Below are 20,328 nucleotides of genomic sequence, written 5' to 3' on the forward strand. Positions count from 1 at the left end.
CCAGGTCCGCCCCGCCCCGCCCTGTCTCCGCCCCCCGCTTCGGAGCCGGCGCCGCGGCGCTTTCTGGGAAGTGTAGTCCGCGTCTGCGCCGGCCGGCCGGGCCGCCGAAGCCGGGGGCTCCGGGCGGAAACGGCACCACCCGCCAAGGGATGCGAGGCGCGCGGGGCGGGCTCAACGAGGCCGGGGGCGGGCCCGGGCGCGCCCACCCCCGCCCCTCCCCCTCGGCCCAGGCCCCGGGCCCCGCCTTCTCCTGCGCGGACTTGGGCCGCCGCCGACGAGGGTCGCGTGCGCCCGCGCCAGGGGCCGCGCCGGAAACCGAGGAGTGGCGGGGAGGCTGAGCCCGGGGATGGCGCGCCAGGTAAGGCAGGCGGACGCACGGACCCCTCGGCGCAGTGCGGCTCCGAAGGCGGCAGGGCGAGAAAGAGCTGGGACCCCCCCGCAACTTCGGGATCGGCTGGGCGAGGCGGGGCAGGCCTGATGCTCAGGGGTTCGTGCCGGGAAGTTCAGGTCCTCGGACAACCTCTCTCCAGCTCTCCGCCGCCGCTACCCACGGCCCAGTCTCCACCTGGGGAAACCCCCTTGGCGTGGCTTGTTTCATTACAAGTTATCCTGGTAGAGTGGGCATGAAGGCCTCGGAGGCAGTGAGTAAATCTCATACTTCTGTTCTTGGTGGAATCCTGGATCCCGGGGGTTGGGGACGTGGAAATGGGGAGAAACAAAGATAGAACAAACCCCAAGTTTTGTCTTGGGAAGCCTGCAGGTAAGGCGTTTAAATCTGAGAACTGGAGGGAGAGCCCCAGGCCGTGACAGCCTGGGCACCGTTTGGGCTAGGTTGTGTGTGGGCTGTGACGATGCTGGGAAACTCTGGTGCTGATATCAGTGAGGTATCAGGTATCTGGTGCTGATACCAGCAACTGCTCCACGTTCTTCTGGATGGGCACCTGGAGCCAGTTCTGCAACCGTGGTGGCTCCTGGGCTTTGGCCAGTCCGAGGCAGCCATGGGTGGGGGGCAGCGTGTGACTAGGCAGAGCAAACACTGTGCCAGGCCCTTGGCGTCATTAGTGCCCCCAAGCATTTGGGGAGAAGGGAGAGGCCAGGCAAATTAGATGTTGTTGGGCAGGAACAGTGAAGTGTCCTTTTCAGGTCTGGCTGCACAGTTAAGTAGCCTAGGGACACCCTGGTTCAGACATGCCCGTGGCCCCATCCTAAGGCCTCCTCATACCACAGTTTCCTGTTCTGTAAAGTGAGGACTTTGGGCCATTGACCTTTCAGATCTGATGAGGGGAATATCCTCACACTACGTAGCTTCATGGAGAAGATGGCCAGGAGTGACCTTGGGGAGTGGTAGGTCACTGTCAGGTGGAGAGGAGCGGGGAGGGTTCCCAGAAGCCCAGGGCGATGTGAGCACAGCCTCCAGGTTGAGAGGCCCTGTGGCAGGGTCTGATCGGGGAGCCCGAGCCTGAGGCCCACTGGGAGAGCAGGTCTAGGTTGGGAAGGACTGTGAGGGGCAGGTCCAGCAGGCACTGAAGCTGCAGTTTTTGTGCTGGGCTGGTGACACGGTGGAAGGGTGATGTTAGGAGGACCAGTGTGCAGCTTTGAGCTAGGAGGCTGCCCGGTTACAAGAGTCCTGGGTCAGCCCAGAAAGCTTTTCTCCATTGGTTGGGGGAAGGAGGTGAAGTGGGGCCTGAGGAGGAAGGCCGGTGGTGTGTGGGCAGAGCCAGCCAGTGGTGGCCTTCCTCCTCCTGAAGGTGAGTGTTGTAGCCCAGGTGTTTGCACACTCACACTTGCTCACTCCCTCACACACAAAACCCTCACTCTTTGCTTTTTCTGGGGAGAGGGAGGCCACTGGCAGAAGCGCCTACCCTGGCCACAGTCAGTTCCCATTCTCATTTTGTAAGAATTTTGTCACAAAACAGTTTGTCTTGAGGCTGAGATGGTGAGAGGCCTGGAAAGCATCTCTTACAGATTCCTGGAAGAGCTGGGATATATTTAGCCTGGAGCGAGAGAGACACCGGTGGTCAGGAGCAGTATGTGGAAGAGCTCAGCTGGCAGGCTCAGACCTGCAAGCGGGCATTAGGCAGACAGGTCTGGCTGCAGTATTACTAATCATAGCACTTAATATTAATAGTCCCCGCATTTGTTCTAGGCACTATTCCTGTATTTGTTTTGTCTTCACAATATCTCTGTGAGGTAGGTTGTTATGATCCCAGTATTATAGATGAGTTCACTGAGGCCCAAATAGGTTAGGTTTGGCTGAGGTCTCATAACTAGTATGAAACAAGGCAGGGATTGGAATTCTGGCAGCCTGCCTCCTGAGGCTAAGTTCCAGTCACCGTGCTCTGCCCTGGTCTCTGGGTCCGGAACCTCTTAATGGCCACATCAGGTCAGCAGTGGTACCAGTGGAACCAACATAGCTGGTATCATGTTCTTACCTAGAGCTCAGACCTGCCTTGCCAGCTCTGTGTTGAGCCATCAGAATGTCATGTGGGAACCCTCTGCCTGGCATGAACCAAAATTCCAGATTCCCAGAAGGAAAGCAGGGGTGTGGCACACACCACGTTGTTTGCTCAGCCTAGGCACCTTGAGCCACTCCCATCATTTAGGGAATGGTGGGAAGCCTCCTGACACCTAAATACCTGGTAGCCAGCCTGAGCCCTCCTGGCAAGCAGGCCTTCCTAACGACAGCGGTCTAGGGCTGTTTTGCGCGCTCTTCTGCATAGACCCTGATGTTGGCTACATTTTCTCTGTTCCAAGATGCTAGGAAGAAATGTAAATAACATTTTGAGAGAAGTTTCGGAGGGTGTCTGAGACTGTTCCTGAGAGGGAGTGACCACACCTGGGCCAGAGCCACAGAGGTTTGCTCAGGGAGAGTCTGCACATCGAGGCAGGAGGCAAAGGCTGCGGCGTCTCACTGCCCATGGGCCTCTGGGCCTCCAGGCCTCAGGCAGGCAGTCACGGGAGGGGCTGCCCCTTGCCAGGGGTGTAGATGCAGCCTGGCCAGAGGGGAGCACTGGTAAGTGTGACTGCATGGGACAAGTTATCAGCTGTTCAGGGAGAACAGGCAGAGAGCCCGGCAGTAAGTGGACAACCAGGCTGCTGGTTAGTGGCAGGGACGGTTTTTTGTTTTTCTTGAAACGGGCTGGAGTACAATGTTGTGACCTTGGCACACTGCAATTCTGCCTCCCAGGTTCTCCTGCCTCAGCCTCCCAAGTAGCTATGATTACAGACACCCACCACCATGCCTGGCTAATTTTTGTATTTTATTAGAGATGGGGTGTCACCATGTTGGCCAGGCTGGTCTTGAACTCCTGACCTCAGGTGATCCACCCACCTGGGCCTCCCAAAGTGCTGGGATTAGAGGCGTGAACCATCACACCCAGCCTGGGACAGTTTTTAGAATCACTGACTTGGGTGGGTGCAGGGGCTCACGCCTGTAATCCTAGCACTTTGGGAGACCAATGTGGGAGAACCACTTGAGCCCAGGAGTTCAAGACTGGCCTGGGCAACATAGTAAGGTCCTGTCTTTATTAATTAATTAATTAATTAATTAAAATAACTGCCCTGAGCAGATGAAACAAGCGGTGAATTGTCTTTGTTTTATTAGGAGCGTGTTCCTTTTCTTTAATAATTTTTTCTCACAAATAAACAGTTTAACATTCATTTCTCAACAGGAAGGACCCTTCCCATAATTTACCTTCTGTTTGCTTAATTTGCACAGTTAATTTTTGCCATAATTTTAAATTCAAGCCTATTGATGCTGGTCATTTTCTAGTGTCTGATGTCCACTGAAGGACTTTTTTTTTTTTTTTTTTTTTTGAGATGGAGTCTCGCCGTATTGCCCAGACTGGAGTGCAATGGCGTGATCTCGGCTCACTGCAACCTCTGCCTCCCGGGGTCAAGCAATTCTCCTGCCTCAGCCTCCTGAGTAGCTGAGATTACAGGCGCCCACCACCACACCTGACTAATTTTTGCATTTTTAGTAGAGACAAGGTTTCACCATATTGGCCAGGCTGGTCTCGAACTCCTGATCTCAGGTGATCTGCCTGCCTTGGCCTCCCGAAGTGCTGGGATTACAGGCGTGAGCCACCGCACCCAGCCGAAGGATTATTTTGTAAAGAAACATAGACAAAAATGTTCGTGTTATTTTAAAAAGCCACAGGGTAGGAGGAGATGAGTACAGAGAATAGGAGATAGGAGTACAGAGTGTAAAGGAGCCTGGTGACCCAAAGCTTCCAAGGGCAACCCCAGGTTTCTTCTGAGCACTTCTCTAAACCCAGCACACAAACTAGGTGGACAGCAAGAATGTCTTCTCTCACAGCCCTGCAGACCCGAAGCCCTACGTCACAGTGTGGGCAGGCCACACTCCCTCTGAAGGCTCTGGGCCAGGATCCTTCTTGCCTCTTGCGGCTTCTGGTGGCCCTGGGCATTCCTTGGCTTGTGGCTGCATCACTGTAGTCTCTGCCTGTCTTCACACAGCTTTCTTCTTTTGTGTCTGTCTCTGTGTCTCTTCTGATAAGGAATGAGTCATACTGGACTAAGGGACCCCCCTACTTAGAAGTATGACCTCATCTTAAGTAATTCCATCTGCAGGGACTCTGTTTCTAAATAAGGTCCTACTTACAGGCATGAGGGTTAGGACTTCAGCGTGTCTCTGCAGAGACACAGCTCACCCCCAGCACTGTCTCTTGAGGGGATTCCTGCATGTCAGACCCTGGCTATTATCCTGGAGTGTGCGCCTGGAGGCCTAGGTGGGGTTACCAAGTGCAGGGACAGCTAGGCTGTCCCCTCTGGGATGGAACAACCAACCCCCCCGGAGACTGTGCCTGCAGGTGTCCATCACCTTCAAGGACTTGGCCGTGCGGTTCTCGGAGGAGGAGTGGCGGCTCCTGGAGGAGGGGCAGAGGGAGTTCTACCGAGACGTGATGCGGGAGAACTACGAGACGCTGGTGTCTGTGGGTAAGGACGGGAGGGAGCAGCACGTGTGGCAGGAGCCTGGTGGGCGGTGGAAGGGAGGCCGGAGTCCCTGGGACCCGGCAGCCTTAGTCTTTCCACCTGAGAAATGAACACGGGGATCGTTCACGCTGCTGCTATTCTATGTCCCGGGACCGGGTTCTAGGTACAATTCGGTGGGGGTATGCGGCGGCCTCTGAGGTTCCGACCACTCTGTGGTTCTTTGAGTTTAAGTGGTCACGTGAATGTGCACAGACCTGCAGGGGCCTGGGCTGCTATGCAACTGTGTGCGAAGCAGAGACCACTCCATTCCCAGGGCCACAGTTCCCTCTTCTTTCCCAGGGACAGCTGAGCTGCTCCCCCTCTCTGCTTTCCTGTCACCCTCAGAGCCTGGAAGAGCTGTTGGGGGAGGGAGCCACGCTGATGAGGGACAGGAGCCTGCTGGTTGTGAAGATCCCCAGGGTAAGTTATCTGTCAGACTTTGGGTGTCTCCTCCCACTCCTCGGTCCTCAGCCCCAGGCAATGCGTGACCTCAGCCTACTCAATCCAGCCTCTCACCTCCCTGCCTCCCCTACTGCAGCCTCCCAAGCTTTCACCCCTCATCCCTCTGGGCTGGAAGCCTGTTATGCAGAGAAGCACTCAGAGAAAGCCTGGGGTCACCCTGGAGAGTACCTCCTGCCTCAGGCCCCGCACCCGCCACCAGCCTGAAGCCTTATCACAGCCACCCCTGCAGAACCTGCCCCAGCTCCCAAAAGTCCTGCCACGAGGCTTACATCTCAAGACCTCAGATGGTGGATGTGCTCCACCGGCCCAGATTGGGCAAGGCCAGGCATTTAGGGGGTGCCAGGAAAGGCAGAGGGCCCAGATGGTGGGAGAAGTGTGGCGGCAGCCCGCCTGGGCATTCCCCTGGGAGGCAGGGAGATTAATGAGTAACGTAGAACAGAGGAGCCCTGTTACCCAGGCCCCGCCCCCATGCCCTGGCTGTCCCTTGGCCAGAGCGCCTGGCCTGAGCCCAAGTCCTCTATATCTCATGGGACATGGTGTCTCCTCTGGCTGCTCCTCATGTGGCTGGGAGGATTACGTGAGATGCTGGGTGTGAAAACACGCACATAGGTGTGAGTGCTGAGCAGCCGCAGGGGTGCAGGGGGTCACTGTGGCCTCTCTGCAGGGGGACAGCCCCGGCACAGCCTGCACCTCACAGCCCTGGTGCAGCTGGTGAAGGAGATCCCAGAGTTCTTGTTTGGAGAAGTCAAGGGCACTATGGACAGCCCCGAGAGCGAGAGCCGGGGAGCCAGCCTGGATGGAGAGAGAGCGAGCCCCGAGGGTAAGTCAGACAGTGGGGCAGTGCACGCAGCCTCCTCTGCACTCCCCATGATGAAGCGCAAGTCCACGGCACTGCACCGCATGTGGGCTTGCAGGCACAGGCCGGGAGGCAGAGTCACCTGCTGTTCCTCATGGCTAGGCCGTGTGCCGCCCTCTGAGCACATGCCCATAGCTGGCGAGAGGGCAGCTCTGACTTTCGCATGGTGGTTTCTGTGTGGCTTTGTCACCCTCCACCCACCGTGGCCCCATTCAGAGCCCAGTGATGACGACACATAGGTGGCTGACATCCTGGTCATTGTTAGCAGTACATGGCAAGGAAAGGACCCAGAATGTGACAGTGTGACAATGTTAGGGGCATCTTACCAGCTGTTGATTCTCCCTCTTTCCCGACAGCAGCTGCGGCAAGAGAGCCCTGCCCTCTCCGAGGTCTGCTCAGCTGCCTTCCAGACGGCCCTACCAGCCGGCCCCACCTGGCCACCACGCCCACCGACAGCTCGTGTTCCAGTGGCCCAACTGGTGATGGGGTCCAGGGAAGTCCTCTCCCCATCAGTGAGTCTGACACAGCAGGGACAGGGAGAACCAGCATTTCAAAAGCCCTGATCGTGGCGTCAGAGGACCTGGACCCTGTGCCCTCTTCATTTTTTTCTAGGACTCAGTTCCCTTGTTGTGCTGTTCTTTTGTTAACAAAGTACGCCAGGGAGCAGGACAACATATTTAGCCTCTGGTGTAAACACCAAAGAGGAGGCGTGATGCTCAGCCCCTGGGGAGCCTGTCATCCCGCCCCGATCACTGAGCACTTTGTACACAGAAAGCCTCCGGCAGTTTCTAACATGCAGGCCCACGGCCAGCAGCATTGACCTACCTGTGTGCACTGGTCTGATCCTTAGACCGTCTCATCACAGCAACCCTAACTGCAGAGCAGGTCAAGGGGAGCTCCTAGGATTTCTCTTGGGTCTCATTTTATTTTTAAAACTTCTCACAAATTTTGCATTTGTCTATTTTTATAAAAAAATACTTCAAATTTATATGGAATAAAATTGGCACTCCCAAAAAGCATACCCCATTTAGCTGTGGTTTCATCTGGTGTGCAGGGGTCGTCGGGCACACTTGCTCTGGGGTTCTGTGTGCCTTGTGTGTGTCCTGGTTTGAGAAGCGTGAGTGTGAGATTGTGGCCTACATGTCGAGGTTGCTGGCATCACTTGCTGAGCCAAATTCCGAGGCTGGTCTCAGGGGGAAGGGTCTGGGAGTGTTCACAGTGAACCAACAGTCTTGCTGTTTCCAGTTAAACCAGAAAGAAACGGTAAAGGCCCTCAGCCCTCCTCAAACAGGGACTTGGGTGGCTGGAGAGGGCTGTCCTCTATGGGAACCAGATCTGGGGTGATTTTCCAGAGTCTGGAGCTGGGGCTAGAAAGGCCCTCTTGTCTTCTCCTGCAACAGAAACTGCCGACAAACCGTGGCCTACAAGGAAGGAAGGCCCAGGAGCCCTGGGCGGGGAGCCCAGCCCTCCCACCCGTAGCCCCGGCAGGAGGAAGAGCCACAGAGGACAGGAGAGAGGGACCTCGGAGGCCGGTGAGAGGCAGGCTTTCCTTAGTGGGGTGGCGATGGGGAAGTGTGTTTAGTTCACACGAGGAGGTCATGCTGCTCCCCCGCCTGGGCCTGGTGGCAGCTCCACCGGGCAGGCCTTGTGTGCGTTCTCACGGGCGGGAATCTCAGCCGCCTGGAGACCTGAATGCCTGCCAAAGCGCTCCCGGTGTCCCGTCAGGACTGCACTGACCCAGGCCCATCTTGCATGTGCCACAGGAATTTCTCCTGGGAACAGCCCCTTGCAAGGCCTCATCAACTGTCTGAAGGAAATCCTTGTGCCTGGGCCCCGGCACCCCGAGACATCCCCAAGCTTCTTGCCACCTCTCCCTAGCCTGGGCACGTCCAGGCTAACCAGAGCAGACCTGGGGCCTGGGAGCCCGCCCTGGGCAGGTGAGTCCTGGGGCCTCAGGCTGAGGTCTCTGAAGCTTGGTTTGCATTTCAACAGTGATTCCTCCTGCTCCAAACTGTCTCCCTTAGGGATCGTTACCAGCTTGGTCGCTGCTGTGTTGCCAGTGTCACCTATCTGGAGCCAGGTGGCTCTCTTAAGGGCAGCGTTTGGTCAGCTGGGAAAAGGAAACTCAGAAGCAGGCTTTGCCCTGGTTTCTTCATGTCTCTTCCTCCTCCCGACTTGGGACCCGAGGGGAAGAGCTGCAGAGCTCCTGTGTTGCTTTGCATTGACGCCAGGCATGATGCATGGAGTGGGCTTGGGCTCTGGACAGCATGGTGGAGGGGCCAGGGCACAGGTCTTGGAGTCAGACCTGGAGAGGCTCCTGATGCCTTGAGCCTAGGCTGTTCCCACTCACAGGGCCGCAGTGAGCTTAGCTGCAGTAATGTACTTACTGTACAACTCCATTTTCCTCAAATGTAAGTTCTGTTCAGGACCCCAGAGCTGTCTCAAACAGTGACCCTGACAGCCCACTTCCTTCAATTTGTCCTCAGAGTGATGCCACTTGTCTGCCTGCAGGGCGACTTCCATGGCTTCCCTCTTTACCCTGTCCGGTTCTGGCAGGTGTGTGGACCCAGGCACTGGGAAGACTCAGCGAGCCACTGGAAGAGCCTCATCTTCAGAGTTGGCCCCACACCCTTCTAACTTGTCCCCTGTTTGTTGTTTGTCATGAAGGCTGAGGACACTGAGCTCCAGGTGAAAACATGTTCCTTTTTCCTTTAGTGAAGACCGAGGCGGTTTCAGGGGATTGTCCCCTCCAGGGTCTGCTAAACTGTCTGAAGGAGCTCCCCGAGGCCCAGGACAGGCATCCCAGTCCCTCAGGAGTGGGGAACCAACGGCTACAGGAGAATCCAGGAGCCTGGAAAAGGGATTCTGGAGGTAAAAGCTTCTCACTGGGCTGGGAGGGCCCCCAGACATCCTACATTACCCTGCCCCAGGCAGGGCTGTAGGTGGCCCCCACCACAAACACTCAGGCCCCCATATTGGCCTGTCGGGAAGAGGAGCCGGATGCGGGGGATCCCCACTGTGTAAGTGGAGCGAGCTGTGTGGGAGGGGCTCGGTCAGCACTTGATAATTCTCAAGCTGGCTCTTCGAGAAGGAGCTGGACGTTCTGAAAGGAAAGTGGGGAGGGAGCGAGATCAAGAAATAGAGGATGGAGCTCTAGCCCAGCACACACGCAGCTCCTCATTGTGGCTTGGGGTCCTGTGTTTGGGTCAGGTTTCTGCCATGTGTGTGAGAGCTGGGAACCCCAAATCCTAATTATACCCACCCAGCCCACACATGGGTTCATGTTCCGTGCATGTCACCTCAGCTTGTTAGCTTCTCAGAACAAAGCCCTGAGCAGCTGGATTGAGTCAGGTGTGCTGGCCATGGAGAAAGACATGATTGGTGCTGTCTGGGGAGGGCCGACTTCATGCCTGGTAGAAACCTTGGAGGCACCCCAAGGGGCCATGGTAGGGGAGAAGGCGTATGACTCAGGTCTCTGCTGGTGATTGACAAGTGACAGCAGTCTGAGCCGGTGACTGCCGTGGAGGCACAGGGGCTTTGGAAGCCCCTCCTAACCCTATAAAGGCCTCAAGGGATTCTCAGGGTGAGTCCAGGCCTGAACCTTGGGCTTCCCAATGGCCTCCTCCCGCAGGGCCTGGATACCTCCTGACCCCTCCTCCCCGTCCTGGTCTTGGAGCTGGCAGTCTGCTCTCTGTGAAGATGGAGAACAGCTGGGTCCAGAGCCCCCCAGGACCCGCATCCTGTCAGCCTGGCAGGCAGCCCCTCAGTCCCTCAGCCACTGGAGACACCAGAAGGGTCCCCCAACCCAGCTGGGGCCCTGAGGCTCAAGGTGAGGCCTGAGGTTGGCTGCTCTGGTGGTCTTCCCCATGGGCTTGTCAGTCCCTGGCAAGGTTCCACTAACCCCAGGGAAGCAGCTCTCAGCAGGGAGCCGCCCCCTGGCCTTTCTTCCCAAGCAGTGAATCCCTTCATCCACAGCCTCCTCAGCCCAGGCCTTTGTCCAAGCCCCCGCTGCCTCGGGGCCTTCGTTTTGCAGTGATTCCTGGCCCTGACAGCTACCCCTGCTGACGTGTGGCCCTCCTCACTCCCCTCCTATCTTCATGCCTTCCAGGGAGCAGGGTGGGGGGCGAGAGCCGATCAGTCTCCCACAGAAGGGTTTCCTGCCTGGCAGGTGCCAGAGCCTGGTACAGGACTCGTCACCCCTGTAGAAAGCACGTCGGGTAGAGCCAGCCAGGGGTCTGATGGGCAAGGCTGGAATGTGTGGGAGATGGTAACAGGGTGCTCTCTCCTGTTCCAGCTGCCAGTGCCTCAAGCTCACCACTGGAAGCCCTGGAAGCCTGTCTGAAGGGCATTCCCCCAAATGGGTCGTCACCTTCCCAGCTGCCACCTACTTCTTGTTCGCAGAACCCCCAGCCAGGAGACTCTAGGTCTCAGAAGCCTGAACTGCAACCCCACAGATCACACAGCGAAGGTAGATTGTGGCCATGGGCGCGGGGTGGCATGTCCCTGAGCGCGGCAGTGGAGGCAGATGCTGAGGACTGTCGGGTCATTGTGTTCCCCGGCCTCCTGAGACACAGGCCCGTTCCCCCAGGCTGCCTTTCATACTCACCCCCAAATAGCCGCCCGCATGTGCTGAAAGCCAGTGCAGATCTTCCTGCCCTACTTCCTTCTCTCAGAACTCTCTCCAGTCACGAGACTCACTGTGGGGTTTCTGTGGGTCACGTGCTATGGGAGTTTAATCAGTGCCACAGGGAAACCCTAGTGGGAGATACTTTGGGGCAGGGTCTTCTGGTGCCCATGCACCCCATGGCCCAGGCGTCTCTTCTCCAGTGAGCCTCCTGGTGACCACAACTGTGCTGTTCCCTACAGAAGCGACCAGAGAGCCTGTTCTGCCTCTGGGTCTGCAGAGCTGTGTGAGAGATGGCCCCACCAGGCCCCTGGCCCCCCGAGGAACCCCCACCAGCTTCTCCTCATCCAGCAGCACCGACTGGGACCTGGATTTTGGGAGTCCTGTGGGGAACCAGGGGCAGCATCCTGGAAAAGGTGAGCTGGGCCAGCCCGAGGCTGGGGTTCATCCTGGGAGAGGACTCGAGGCCCCTTGCCCAGTCCCTCTGGCTTGACTGGGTCAGACCCCCATGGCCATGCTGGGAGCAGAGCCAGGGATACTGAGGCAGGAGCAGATGCGGGACTTACCTTGGGTGGGTTGTGGGAGCCTAGGGTGGAGAGGGGGCTCCATTTTAGTGACTTGTCTCAGAAGGGACAGGACAATGTCTAAGATTTCTTTTAAAATCTTTTTGGGCTGGGCACAGTGGCTCACGCCTGTACTCCCAGCACTTTGGGAGGCTGAGGCAGGAAGATCAGTTGAGGCCAGGAGTTTGAGACCAGCCTGGGCAACATAATAAGACTCCGTCTATTCAGAAATTTTTTTTTTTTTTTTTTTTTTAGACGAGTCTAACTCCTGTTGCCTAGGCTGGAGTGCAGTGGCACAGTCTCGGCTCACTGCAACCTCCACCTCCCAGGTTCAAGCGATTCTCCTGCCACAGTCTCCCGAGTAGCTGGGGTTATAGGTGTCCGCCACCATGCCCAGCTAATCTTTGTGTTTTTAGTAGAGAAGAAGTTTCGCCATGTTGGCCAGGCTGGTCTCGAACTCCTGATCACAGGCAATCTGCCCGCCTCAGCCTCCCAAAGTGCTGGGATTATGGGGATGAGCCACCGCACCCAGCCTGTACAGAAGATTTAAAAAGTTATCTGGGTGGAGTGGCACCTGTAGTCTGTAGTCCAGCTACTCAAGAGGCTGAGGCAGGGGATCACTTGAGCCCCAGCGTTTGAGGCTGCAGTGAGCTATGTTCACACCACCGCACTCCAGCATGAGTGACAGAGACCCCCATCTCAAAAATAAATACATAAAAATTTCCTTTTTGCGTTGAATTCCTTACCCCAGCCACAAAGAATTGCCTGTAATATCAAACTGACCCCCAACTTAGGAAAACGTACAGTGAGGTTCATGTCAGAAACATTTGAGCGTGTGCTTCGTGACCTGTGCCTCCCCCAGTCACTCCAGTCGAGTTGCTCCTGCAGACTTGGGGATCTCGCAGGACTCCAGCATCCCCTCTTGGCCTTGTTATTTCCCCCACCTGGTTAATCCGAGTCCTCTTGGTCTGTGTTGTCCTGCCGACACCAGTCCCTCCGTGCTCACCTGTGTCCTGACTGCCAATGTATTTACTGAACAGGCCTCTCACAGCTCTGGCCAGGCCTGTGGGGCCTGTAGAACAGGCCTGGGGCCTGCCAGTGTCCACAGCAGCCTGAATTCCCAAGCCCCACTATGGGTTAGCCCCTTGGGTGTGGGGCTTTTCCCCTAAAGTGCAACTGACTTCATAGGTAATATGATCACATAGCTTTGTTCAAAAGCTATAAAAGGTTATGTAGGGAAAATGAAGCCTTCCGCACTCCAGCCCCTCCTGCCACTGCTGTGAGTTCACTCCCCTCCTCCTCCTCACACAGAGGGCAACATCTATACATGCCCCCTCCAGGCTGCCTTTGTCGTCAGCATTTGTCTTTGACCCCTTTCTATACTTTTCGTATTCCTTGGCCACTAGCACCAGTTTCTTCTTTTGGACAGCAGCGCGGTATTCGGTAGCATGCTTCACGTGTCCTGCCTGGGCAGACTTTGTTTACTAAGTAACCCAAACTGCAGGATATTTCACACTGCCTGTCAGAAGCTTCCAGCCAACTCCCGGCTCCCTCTGTTGCCCCAGAACTCAGTGAACGTGCTGTGGAGAAAATGCATGTGGGGGTCCTCTGGTTTCCAGCCCTTCCTGGTCTGGAAGGGCTGGTCCCTGCCCTTCCAGCCTGTGGACATTCAGAAGTTCTGAGGGTTGCCCTCCCGCCCTGTGCCTGGGCCCAGAGTCGTCAGCAAATGCTCTCGGGAAAGAGAGTGGCAGCACTGTCCGCTTTATTAGGAAGGGCTCTCCTCACTCTAGAGTTTCAGTCCATCTAGTTCCTGTTACTCGCACAACTGTCACTGGAAATAGGATGTTTGCAGTGTATTCAGTTCTTTCCTAGTTGAAGTTGCATGCATGTTGGCCTGCCATGGCCCAGAGGCCAGGGTGCCTGTGTTGTTCCCCTGCTGTGAGTGGTGAAGGAAGTCTTAGCACATTCCATCTGTGGGGCCATCCCCTGTGCTGGGGACACAGGATGTGTCATCCCTCACGGTGGTGGCAGCTGGGTGTGCTGAGGAGGACTAGAGCCCACACCTGTGGCCAACACCCTCATGACAGCCGCAGGCCAGGCTTCTGTGTGGGTGGCCAGGACAGGCCAGGCTTCTTCCACGGCAGCCAAAGCAGGGCCACCCCAGAGCCAGGACTGACACGTCCAGTGCTCTGTGCCCAGCACCCCTGTGACCCCCCTTCCCTGGACACAGCAGAAGACAGGGGGCTTCTGCAGTTTGCAGAGATTGGGCTACAGTCCCCCTCATCTGTGAATGTTTGATCTTCACAGGAAGCCCACCAGGAAGCTCCCCACTGCAGGGTCTGGAGAATTGTCTCAAGGAGATACCTGTGCCTGCGCTGCGGCCTGCCTGGCCCTGCTCCTCAGCAGCAGACAGGGGACCGAGGAGAGCAGAGCCCAGGAACTGGACAGCAGACAAGGAAGGTAATAGGGGCTGCTGGAGCCCTGGGTGTAGACAGGGCTGCTCTGAGGATGCCCTAGGCGCTGCACCTGTGGGCTCAGATCTGCTCCTGAGCCAACATGGTGCTCTGGAAACAGGCCTGGGCAGAGCCTTGTTGGAGGCCAGAAAGCCAGATAGTCTGCAGCACACACGTGTAGACCTGCTGGCACCTTAGTGCCACTGTCTGCGGTTCCACCGTCCCAGCTGGAGCTGGCTCCTTGTGGCTGGGTGTCCTTGTCCCGGCCGTGCCAGCCCCACGAGCCTTGGTGTCTGGGCACCAGTCTCCAAGCCCAGGGCCACGCAGCTGGGTCTGGGAATAGAGAGGTTCTGGAGGGTTTGGGCGCTCCCTGGAACATGACAGATGGGTGTTTCCCACACCTGATGCTGGTGCGCCTGAGAGCCCAGCGATGGCAGAAACTGTTCCCTGTCCCTTATTCTGTGGCAGCACGAGGCCCTGTGGGGCTGACAGGCATTCTGATTTCTCATTAAAACAGGACTGAGGGCCGAGGCCTGCGAGTCAGCCCGTCTCGGGCAGGGTAGGGGAGAAGCGCCCACCCGGAGCCTCCATCTGGTCAGCCCACAGGTGTTCACCTCCAGCTGCATCCCCGCCTGCCACCAGCGGGGGTTCAAAGACCCTGGGGCCACCAGGCCAGGAGTGTGGAGGTGGCTCCCAGAGGGTGAGCTGGCACCTGCCCTCGGTACTGACAGCCCCGCTTCAGTTAAAGTGTTTGACAAGGAAATAGACTTCCCTCTCTGTCCCTCTGTTTCTTCCCCATCTCTCATCCTTTCCCCAGAGGACAGAAGCTGGTGCCAAACAGAAACTGAGGTTCGCTAAACCAGAAGATAAAGTGTCACAAAGTGCTGACAAGGAGCGGGGTCGGGAAGATCATTGTTTGTGTCCATCCACTGGGTTTCTCCAGTGGAGAAGCTTCTTGAGGGGGCTCCCGCCATCCACTGCTGCTGCTTGGTTTAACTTCCAGCAGAATTCCTTCCTAGATCTGCTGCAGGGCCTGCTGGGATGCCTTTGCTGAATAAATGCGGTTTTGCTGACCCTCCCATCAGACGAGGATGGGCCCTAACTGAGCCCCACCTTGGGCTGCTGGCCCCTGTGAGATACTGGGGTGCAGGGATGGCACCTGCCTGGTGGGAGAAGCCGCTTGGCCTGTGAGACCTAGGCCTGGCTAGAACCTGACTGCTAATGGCTTCCAAGGACTGGAGACTTCCAGAAAGTTCCCCAGCAGACTTTCCAAAGCTGCTGGGGTCCTGGCCAGGCTCTGGCTCCACTTTTGTCCTCTTTCTCTGGCAAGAGAGGCAGCCATTTAGGGTCCACTAGAACTCATGCTGCTTGTGGGCTGAGCTGAAAAGGGGACTGGTTCTGTGTGCCCAGACACTAAGGCAGAGGCCTGGCTCTCTTCAGGCTGATGACAGAGCACTCTCTGGTCCCCTGCCTAGGGTCTGCCCCCAAGCCCTCCCCGCTGCACTGCCTGGAGAGCGCCCTGAGGGGGATCTTGCCTGTAAGGCCCTTGCGCTTCGCCTGCGTGGCAGGCCCCAGCCCCAGCCCCAGCCCCGGCTCCAGCTCGAGCTTCAGCGGCTCTGAAGGAGAAGACCCGAGGCCAGAGCCTGAGCTCTGGAAGCCGCTCCCCCAGGGTGAGCCTGTGCGGAGAGGGAGGATAGCGGGGTGTGTGCCAGGGCGCCAGTCACCACTCTGATGCCAGCTTTGTTTGTGACATTAGAGAGGGACCGCCTTCCCAGCTGTAAGCCTCCTGTCCCTCTGTCCCCATGTCCTGGTGGGACCCCTGCTGGCAGCAGTGGCAGCAGCCCTGGTGAAGACCCCAGGAGAACAGAGCCCAGGTACTGCAGCGGCCTCGGTGCAGGTGAGCCTGGGGTCTCCTGAGGGGGCGCCCATGCGTCCCCCAGAGGACCAGGAGTCCAGACTGGATCCTCTGAGTCCTGCCTGTCGCTTTGCCTGGCTCTTGCCAGGGAGTCCTGCACATTGGCCATGCTTTAGTTCCCTGTAAGGTGAGCTGTGTCCGAGAAGGAGGGCGGGGCTGCTGGGGGTGCTGGTGAGCAGCTGCAGGGAGGTCTGAGCCACTCACTTGATGCCACGTACACGGTGTTTGCACTTGCTAATATACACGTGTGCATGTAGACAGATGTGGATGTATTTATACAATAATAGCGTATGCTTTTAAAACTTGGCAATCAATAACAAAAGTCTCAAAAGTGAGATTTGCCCAGCTGGGGGGACTTCTTGGAGAGTGTCCCATTAGGAAAGCTAGAAATGCTGCCTATTGCCCCAGGCCACCTTGCTTCTCAATCTCACTGTGACCCACTGTTTGCTCCTAGCAGAAAAAGCAGATGGGACAGGAGACAGGTCCCAGTTGCCTGGGAGAAAAGAGAGTTTAGAGAGTACCTGCTGTCCTGGCCCCCTCAGGAGTGCTGGAGGGCGAGGACGAGGAGGGAGAAGCAGTGGTAGAAGGAGGGAGAAGCAGGGGAGAAGGAGGAAGAGGCCAGAAATGGTCAGGGGAGGGAGCTCTCCCCAACTCCTGCAGCTGGCTCCATTTACAGGCATTGGCCCTGGTCTGTGTAGACCCGGGCTGTACCACATTCTTCACTCCGCAGTGGGCCTAGCGGAAAATGGCAGAGTGGGCTGGGTGTGGACCACAGGATGCCCCAGCACGCCCTTGGAAGTCTCACTGGGGCAGGACCCGCAGATAAGAGTCCTTTTTCCCAGCTGCCTCCCCAGCCGCCTCCTCCTGCCAGAGCCCCCTGCATACAGGGCAGGAACACCACACACACACGCACCGCAGCGGGCCCTTCCACCAGAATTAGGCTCCCTCATGGGCCAAGTTTCCGTCTTCTATCTCATTTAATCATTGTTTAAAAGTCGAGAGTTTGATATTGTTTTAGGGTATGTCAGAATGGCTCTGGCCAAACGATCGTCTCCCCGCCCCAAGGTCTCTGTGCTCTTTCTATAGGTACAGCTCAGGATCCCTGCCCGGTTTCTCAGCTGGAGAAAAGGCCCAGGGTTAGTGAAGCATCCAGAGGCCTGGAGCTTGGACATGGAAGACCCAGAGTTGCAGGTGAACTGGTGGCTTCCCCCATTCCCTCTGCACGGGCCAGGACCCAGAGCCCCAGCTTGGGGAAAACAGCCTTCCAGGGTCAGTGTTTGGGTGATGGGTAGGAAGTCTCACCTGTAATGCACTTCAGGTTGCATATTTCCTTTCAGTGTTTTATCACAGAAGCAGTTGGGATTTTCATAAAAGCAGACACACCTTTTAGAGGTGGAAATTGAGAAGTGAAGGATCAAAGTTTGGGGCTTGAGGGGACTTTAGAGAATAGGTGAGGAAACTGAAGCTAGGATGACCTGGCCATGGTCATTGTGAGAGGGTTGGCTCCGTGTCACACACCTGCCCCTATGGACTCATGGTGGAGACATGCAGGGGTCCTGGCACCTAGTGCCCTGGGTCACTTGGGGACAGCCCCACACCAGGAACTTTCAGTGTGGCCTGCGGCAGGTTCTCTTACTGGCTCAGGGTGTTGGCTTCTGTCCAGGCGCCACCACTTTGCTGAGAGCTCTGAGTTGCCTGTCCTCTGTAGAAGTCCTGGCTGGGGTCTCCAGGCCGAGATCCTTGTTGATGAACTTGACCAAACAGCGGTTGGGTCCTTTAGCTACTCCAGTCTTCACTTTTTCCTCGGTTTAAAGCCCTGGAGGTGCCGAAAAGAGCAGGGCAGAGCCACAGCTGGGGGCCCAGAGAAACAGGGAAGAAACCATCTCTGCGCCCGGCCTGGGGCTGAACAGGTTAGGAATGGCAGGTGCCTGGCCAAGCCTTTCCTGTGGTTTGCCCAGGGTTGGGACCAATTCCAAGGGAATTTAGGGTGAAGGATTAGGTGATCTTTTTTTTTTTTTAAAAAAAAAAAGCTTATGACTCCTATGAGTCTGTAAGTTCTCAATAGGGAGAGTAAAAGCAGAAGGGGGTGGGAACCCTTGTGGTTTGCCTGTAACGAAGAGCACTGAGTTCTGGAATGGCCCCAGGGTCACCCCACAAAAAATGCGCAGAAGGCCCTTGGCTTGCCTGGCTCTCCTGGCCCATCTCCTGGTGCTCCCATGGCCTTGGCCTCATGCTGTCTCGGGGGCTCTGGACCCTTCTCACTGACTCCTAGGGCAGGGTGTCATTTGGTCTCATCAACAACACAAAGACCCACCGATTCCTAGAAGGTGGGAAGACCGCAGTTTAGGAAAGCCTGGTTACCACGGAAACCCAACCTGTGGTTGATCCTGCCCATCAGTTTGGGGAACAGCCAGGAGACATAGCCAGTTTTCATGCCATAAGCATTGGCATCTGCGTTCTCAGGCCTCACCCACCTTCCTCCCTTTCTGGAAGCTGGGCCTTGGAGGAGGCAGAGTACTGAGTGCCCTTGGTTCATAGGACCTCTGGGGAGAGACAGTCCTTACAAACCAGGAACTCTGACCGGTCCTTGCTCTGGTTTTAGCCAAGACCCATGAGAGGCTGCTCCCCCAGGGCCCGCCTGAGCTGCCCAGTGAGTCTCCCCCTCTGGAGCTGCCCCCTCCGGAAGCTGCACCTCCTGTGTTGCCAGCCTCCTCCCTGCAGCCGCCGTGCCACTGTGGGAAGCCCCTGCAGCAGGAGCTGCACAGCCTCGGTGCTGCCCTTGCGGAGAAGCTGGATCGGCTCGCCACGGCGCTGGCAGGCCTGGCTCAGGAAGTGGCCACCATGAGGACCCAGGTGAATCGGCTGGGGAGGCGCCCCCAAGGCCCTGGGCCAATGGGCCAAGCTTCCTGGATGTGGACCCTCCCACGGGGACCTCGCTGGGCTCATGGCCCTGGTCACAGACACCTGCCCTACTGGAGGCAGAAGGGACCCACGAGGCCTAAACCAAAGATCCTGCGTGGCCAGGGAGAGAGCTGCAGGGCTGGTGACCTGCAAGGACTCTGCAGAGGGACTGCTCGCCGGGCACGTCGGCTGCCTCCAGACGCTCCCCCGGCAGAACCTCCTGGGCTCCATTGCAGCTCTTCCCAGCAGCTGCTGTCCTCTACACCCAGCTGCCATGCTGCACCGCCTGCACACCCCCTCCTCGCACATACCGGGGGCCACCAGAGCCCCCTTCCCCCTTTAGTGCCTGCTGCCTTACACCTGCAGGGAGCCTCTCCTCCTGCAGCCAGTGCAGATGCAGACGTGCCGACCTCAGGAGTGGCACCAGACGGGATCCCAGAGCGGCCCAAGGAGCCGAGCAGCCTGCTGGGAGGAGTGCAGAGGGCCCTCCAGGAAGAACTGTGGGGTGGGGAGCACAGGGACCCGAGATGGGGGGCGCATTGATGGCATTCCTCTTCTCCACATCTGCTCGTTCTTGCCGAGGGTGCAGTGGTGGCGTGGAAGCCCTGTCACCCCACCCCAGGCCACCCTCTCCCAGAGGACGCCATCTCCCTTACTGTTGCTGGGAGCCTCGCCCTTTGTCCCAACTGGGTAGAGCCCCCAGGTGCTGTTTGCTCAGGAGGCTGCTGTGGGGGTGCCTTCCTCAGCCTCTGGCCCTCTTGGCTCAGATTCAATCAAATGTTGCTTCCCTCTCCTGTCTTTCCCACTGGAGCCGCCCAAGCTTGTAGGTGGGTGGTGTGCACAGGCCACGTGTGCCCCACATATGCAGGGGGTGCCCCACACAGCTAGAGCGGCCAGGAGAGCGCCTCCTAACCACCAGCCGTTCCTGATCTCAGGAGCCGTGAAGGGCTGGGCTCTTGCCTTCCTGGAGTAAATATTGGCACAGATTTCATTTGAGAGAACCCAGCCCCTTGGTCTAAGCTGGACTTACCTCTGTGGATTCTGAAATTAAAGAAGTGAGTTGCTAAGGAAGGCCCTGACTCCTATAGAAGGGAGCTCCATGCGGGCCCATGCTGGGGTGGGGCTGGTTGTGCCACCAGCACGCTGCCTCGTCTCCCAGACATCCTCGAGAACATTCAGGAGTGTGCCAGGAAGGGTGGGGCAATTCCCACAGGACTCCCAGGGCACACTCTGAGTCCCCTGGGGCTGCCTCACAGAGGAACCCTGACTGGACAGCTTCAAAAGCAGCACATATTGTCTGTCCTGGAGGCCAGAAGTCTACAATCCAGGTGTCAGGTTCAGTTCCTGCTTTGGGCTGGGAGGGAGGATCGGTCCCAGGCCTCTCCCCTTGGCTTGTAGATGGCTGTCTTCCTGTTCAGATGGTGTTTTCTACACAGCTGTCTCCACATTTCCCCTTCATATCAGGGCAGCAGTTGTATGGGGTTATGACCCACCCTAATGACTTCATTTTAACCTGATTACCTCTCTAAATACCCGCTCTCCAAGTGAGGTCACATTTGGAG

The 20,328-nt window shown here is 57.2% G+C and overlaps 1 protein-coding gene across 15 annotated transcripts; it reads left to right on the forward strand.

Annotated features, from left to right (window-relative positions):
- Nucleotides 1-87: 87 nt before the first annotated feature.
- KRBA1 (KRAB-A domain containing 1) lies at nucleotides 88-19,833 on the forward strand. Of its 15 annotated transcripts, none has more exons than XR_008681305.2 (17): nucleotides 88-641; nucleotides 4,830-4,956; nucleotides 5,293-5,412; nucleotides 6,119-6,274; nucleotides 6,670-6,822; nucleotides 7,711-7,842; nucleotides 8,074-8,247; nucleotides 9,026-9,181; nucleotides 9,942-10,139; nucleotides 10,605-10,778; nucleotides 11,177-11,350; nucleotides 13,805-13,957; nucleotides 14,468-14,650; nucleotides 15,426-15,620; nucleotides 15,707-15,824; nucleotides 16,952-17,056; nucleotides 18,468-18,484. XR_008681305.2 is itself a non-coding variant. In XM_055392343.2 (17 exons), the coding sequence occupies exons 2-17, from the start codon at nucleotides 4,923-4,925 to the stop codon at nucleotides 19,307-19,309; spliced, it is 3,093 nt and encodes a 1,030-aa protein (XP_055248318.1). In that variant the 5' UTR covers nucleotides 88-641; nucleotides 4,817-4,922; the 3' UTR covers nucleotides 19,310-19,833. The 15 variants fall into 15 exon arrangements, 11 of the variants coding, with proteins under 11 accessions (XP_055248318.1, XP_055248316.1, XP_055248317.1 ...); XM_055392343.2 differs by having other exon boundaries at nucleotides 4,817-4,956; nucleotides 6,667-6,822; nucleotides 15,707-15,847; nucleotides 18,468-19,833; XM_055392341.2 differs by having other exon boundaries at nucleotides 6,667-6,822; nucleotides 15,707-15,847; nucleotides 18,468-19,833.
- Nucleotides 19,834-20,328: the final 495 nt, after the last annotated feature.

This window comes from Gorilla gorilla, chromosome 6 (genome assembly GCF_029281585.2).
Source record: "Gorilla gorilla gorilla isolate KB3781 chromosome 6, NHGRI_mGorGor1-v2.1_pri, whole genome shotgun sequence".
Classification (NCBI taxonomy): domain Eukaryota; kingdom Metazoa; phylum Chordata; class Mammalia; order Primates; family Hominidae; genus Gorilla; species Gorilla gorilla.

Coding starts and splice junctions, on each gene's coding strand:
- KRBA1 (XM_055392341.2), top strand. Junction 10,779..11,176: donor CCACAGATCACACAGCGAAG/GTAGATTGTGGC, acceptor TGTTCCCTACAG/AAGCGACCAGAGAGCCTGTT. Junction 13,958..14,467: donor CTGGACAGCAGACAAGGAAG/GTAATAGGGGCT, acceptor TCATTAAAACAG/GACTGAGGGCCGAGGCCTGC.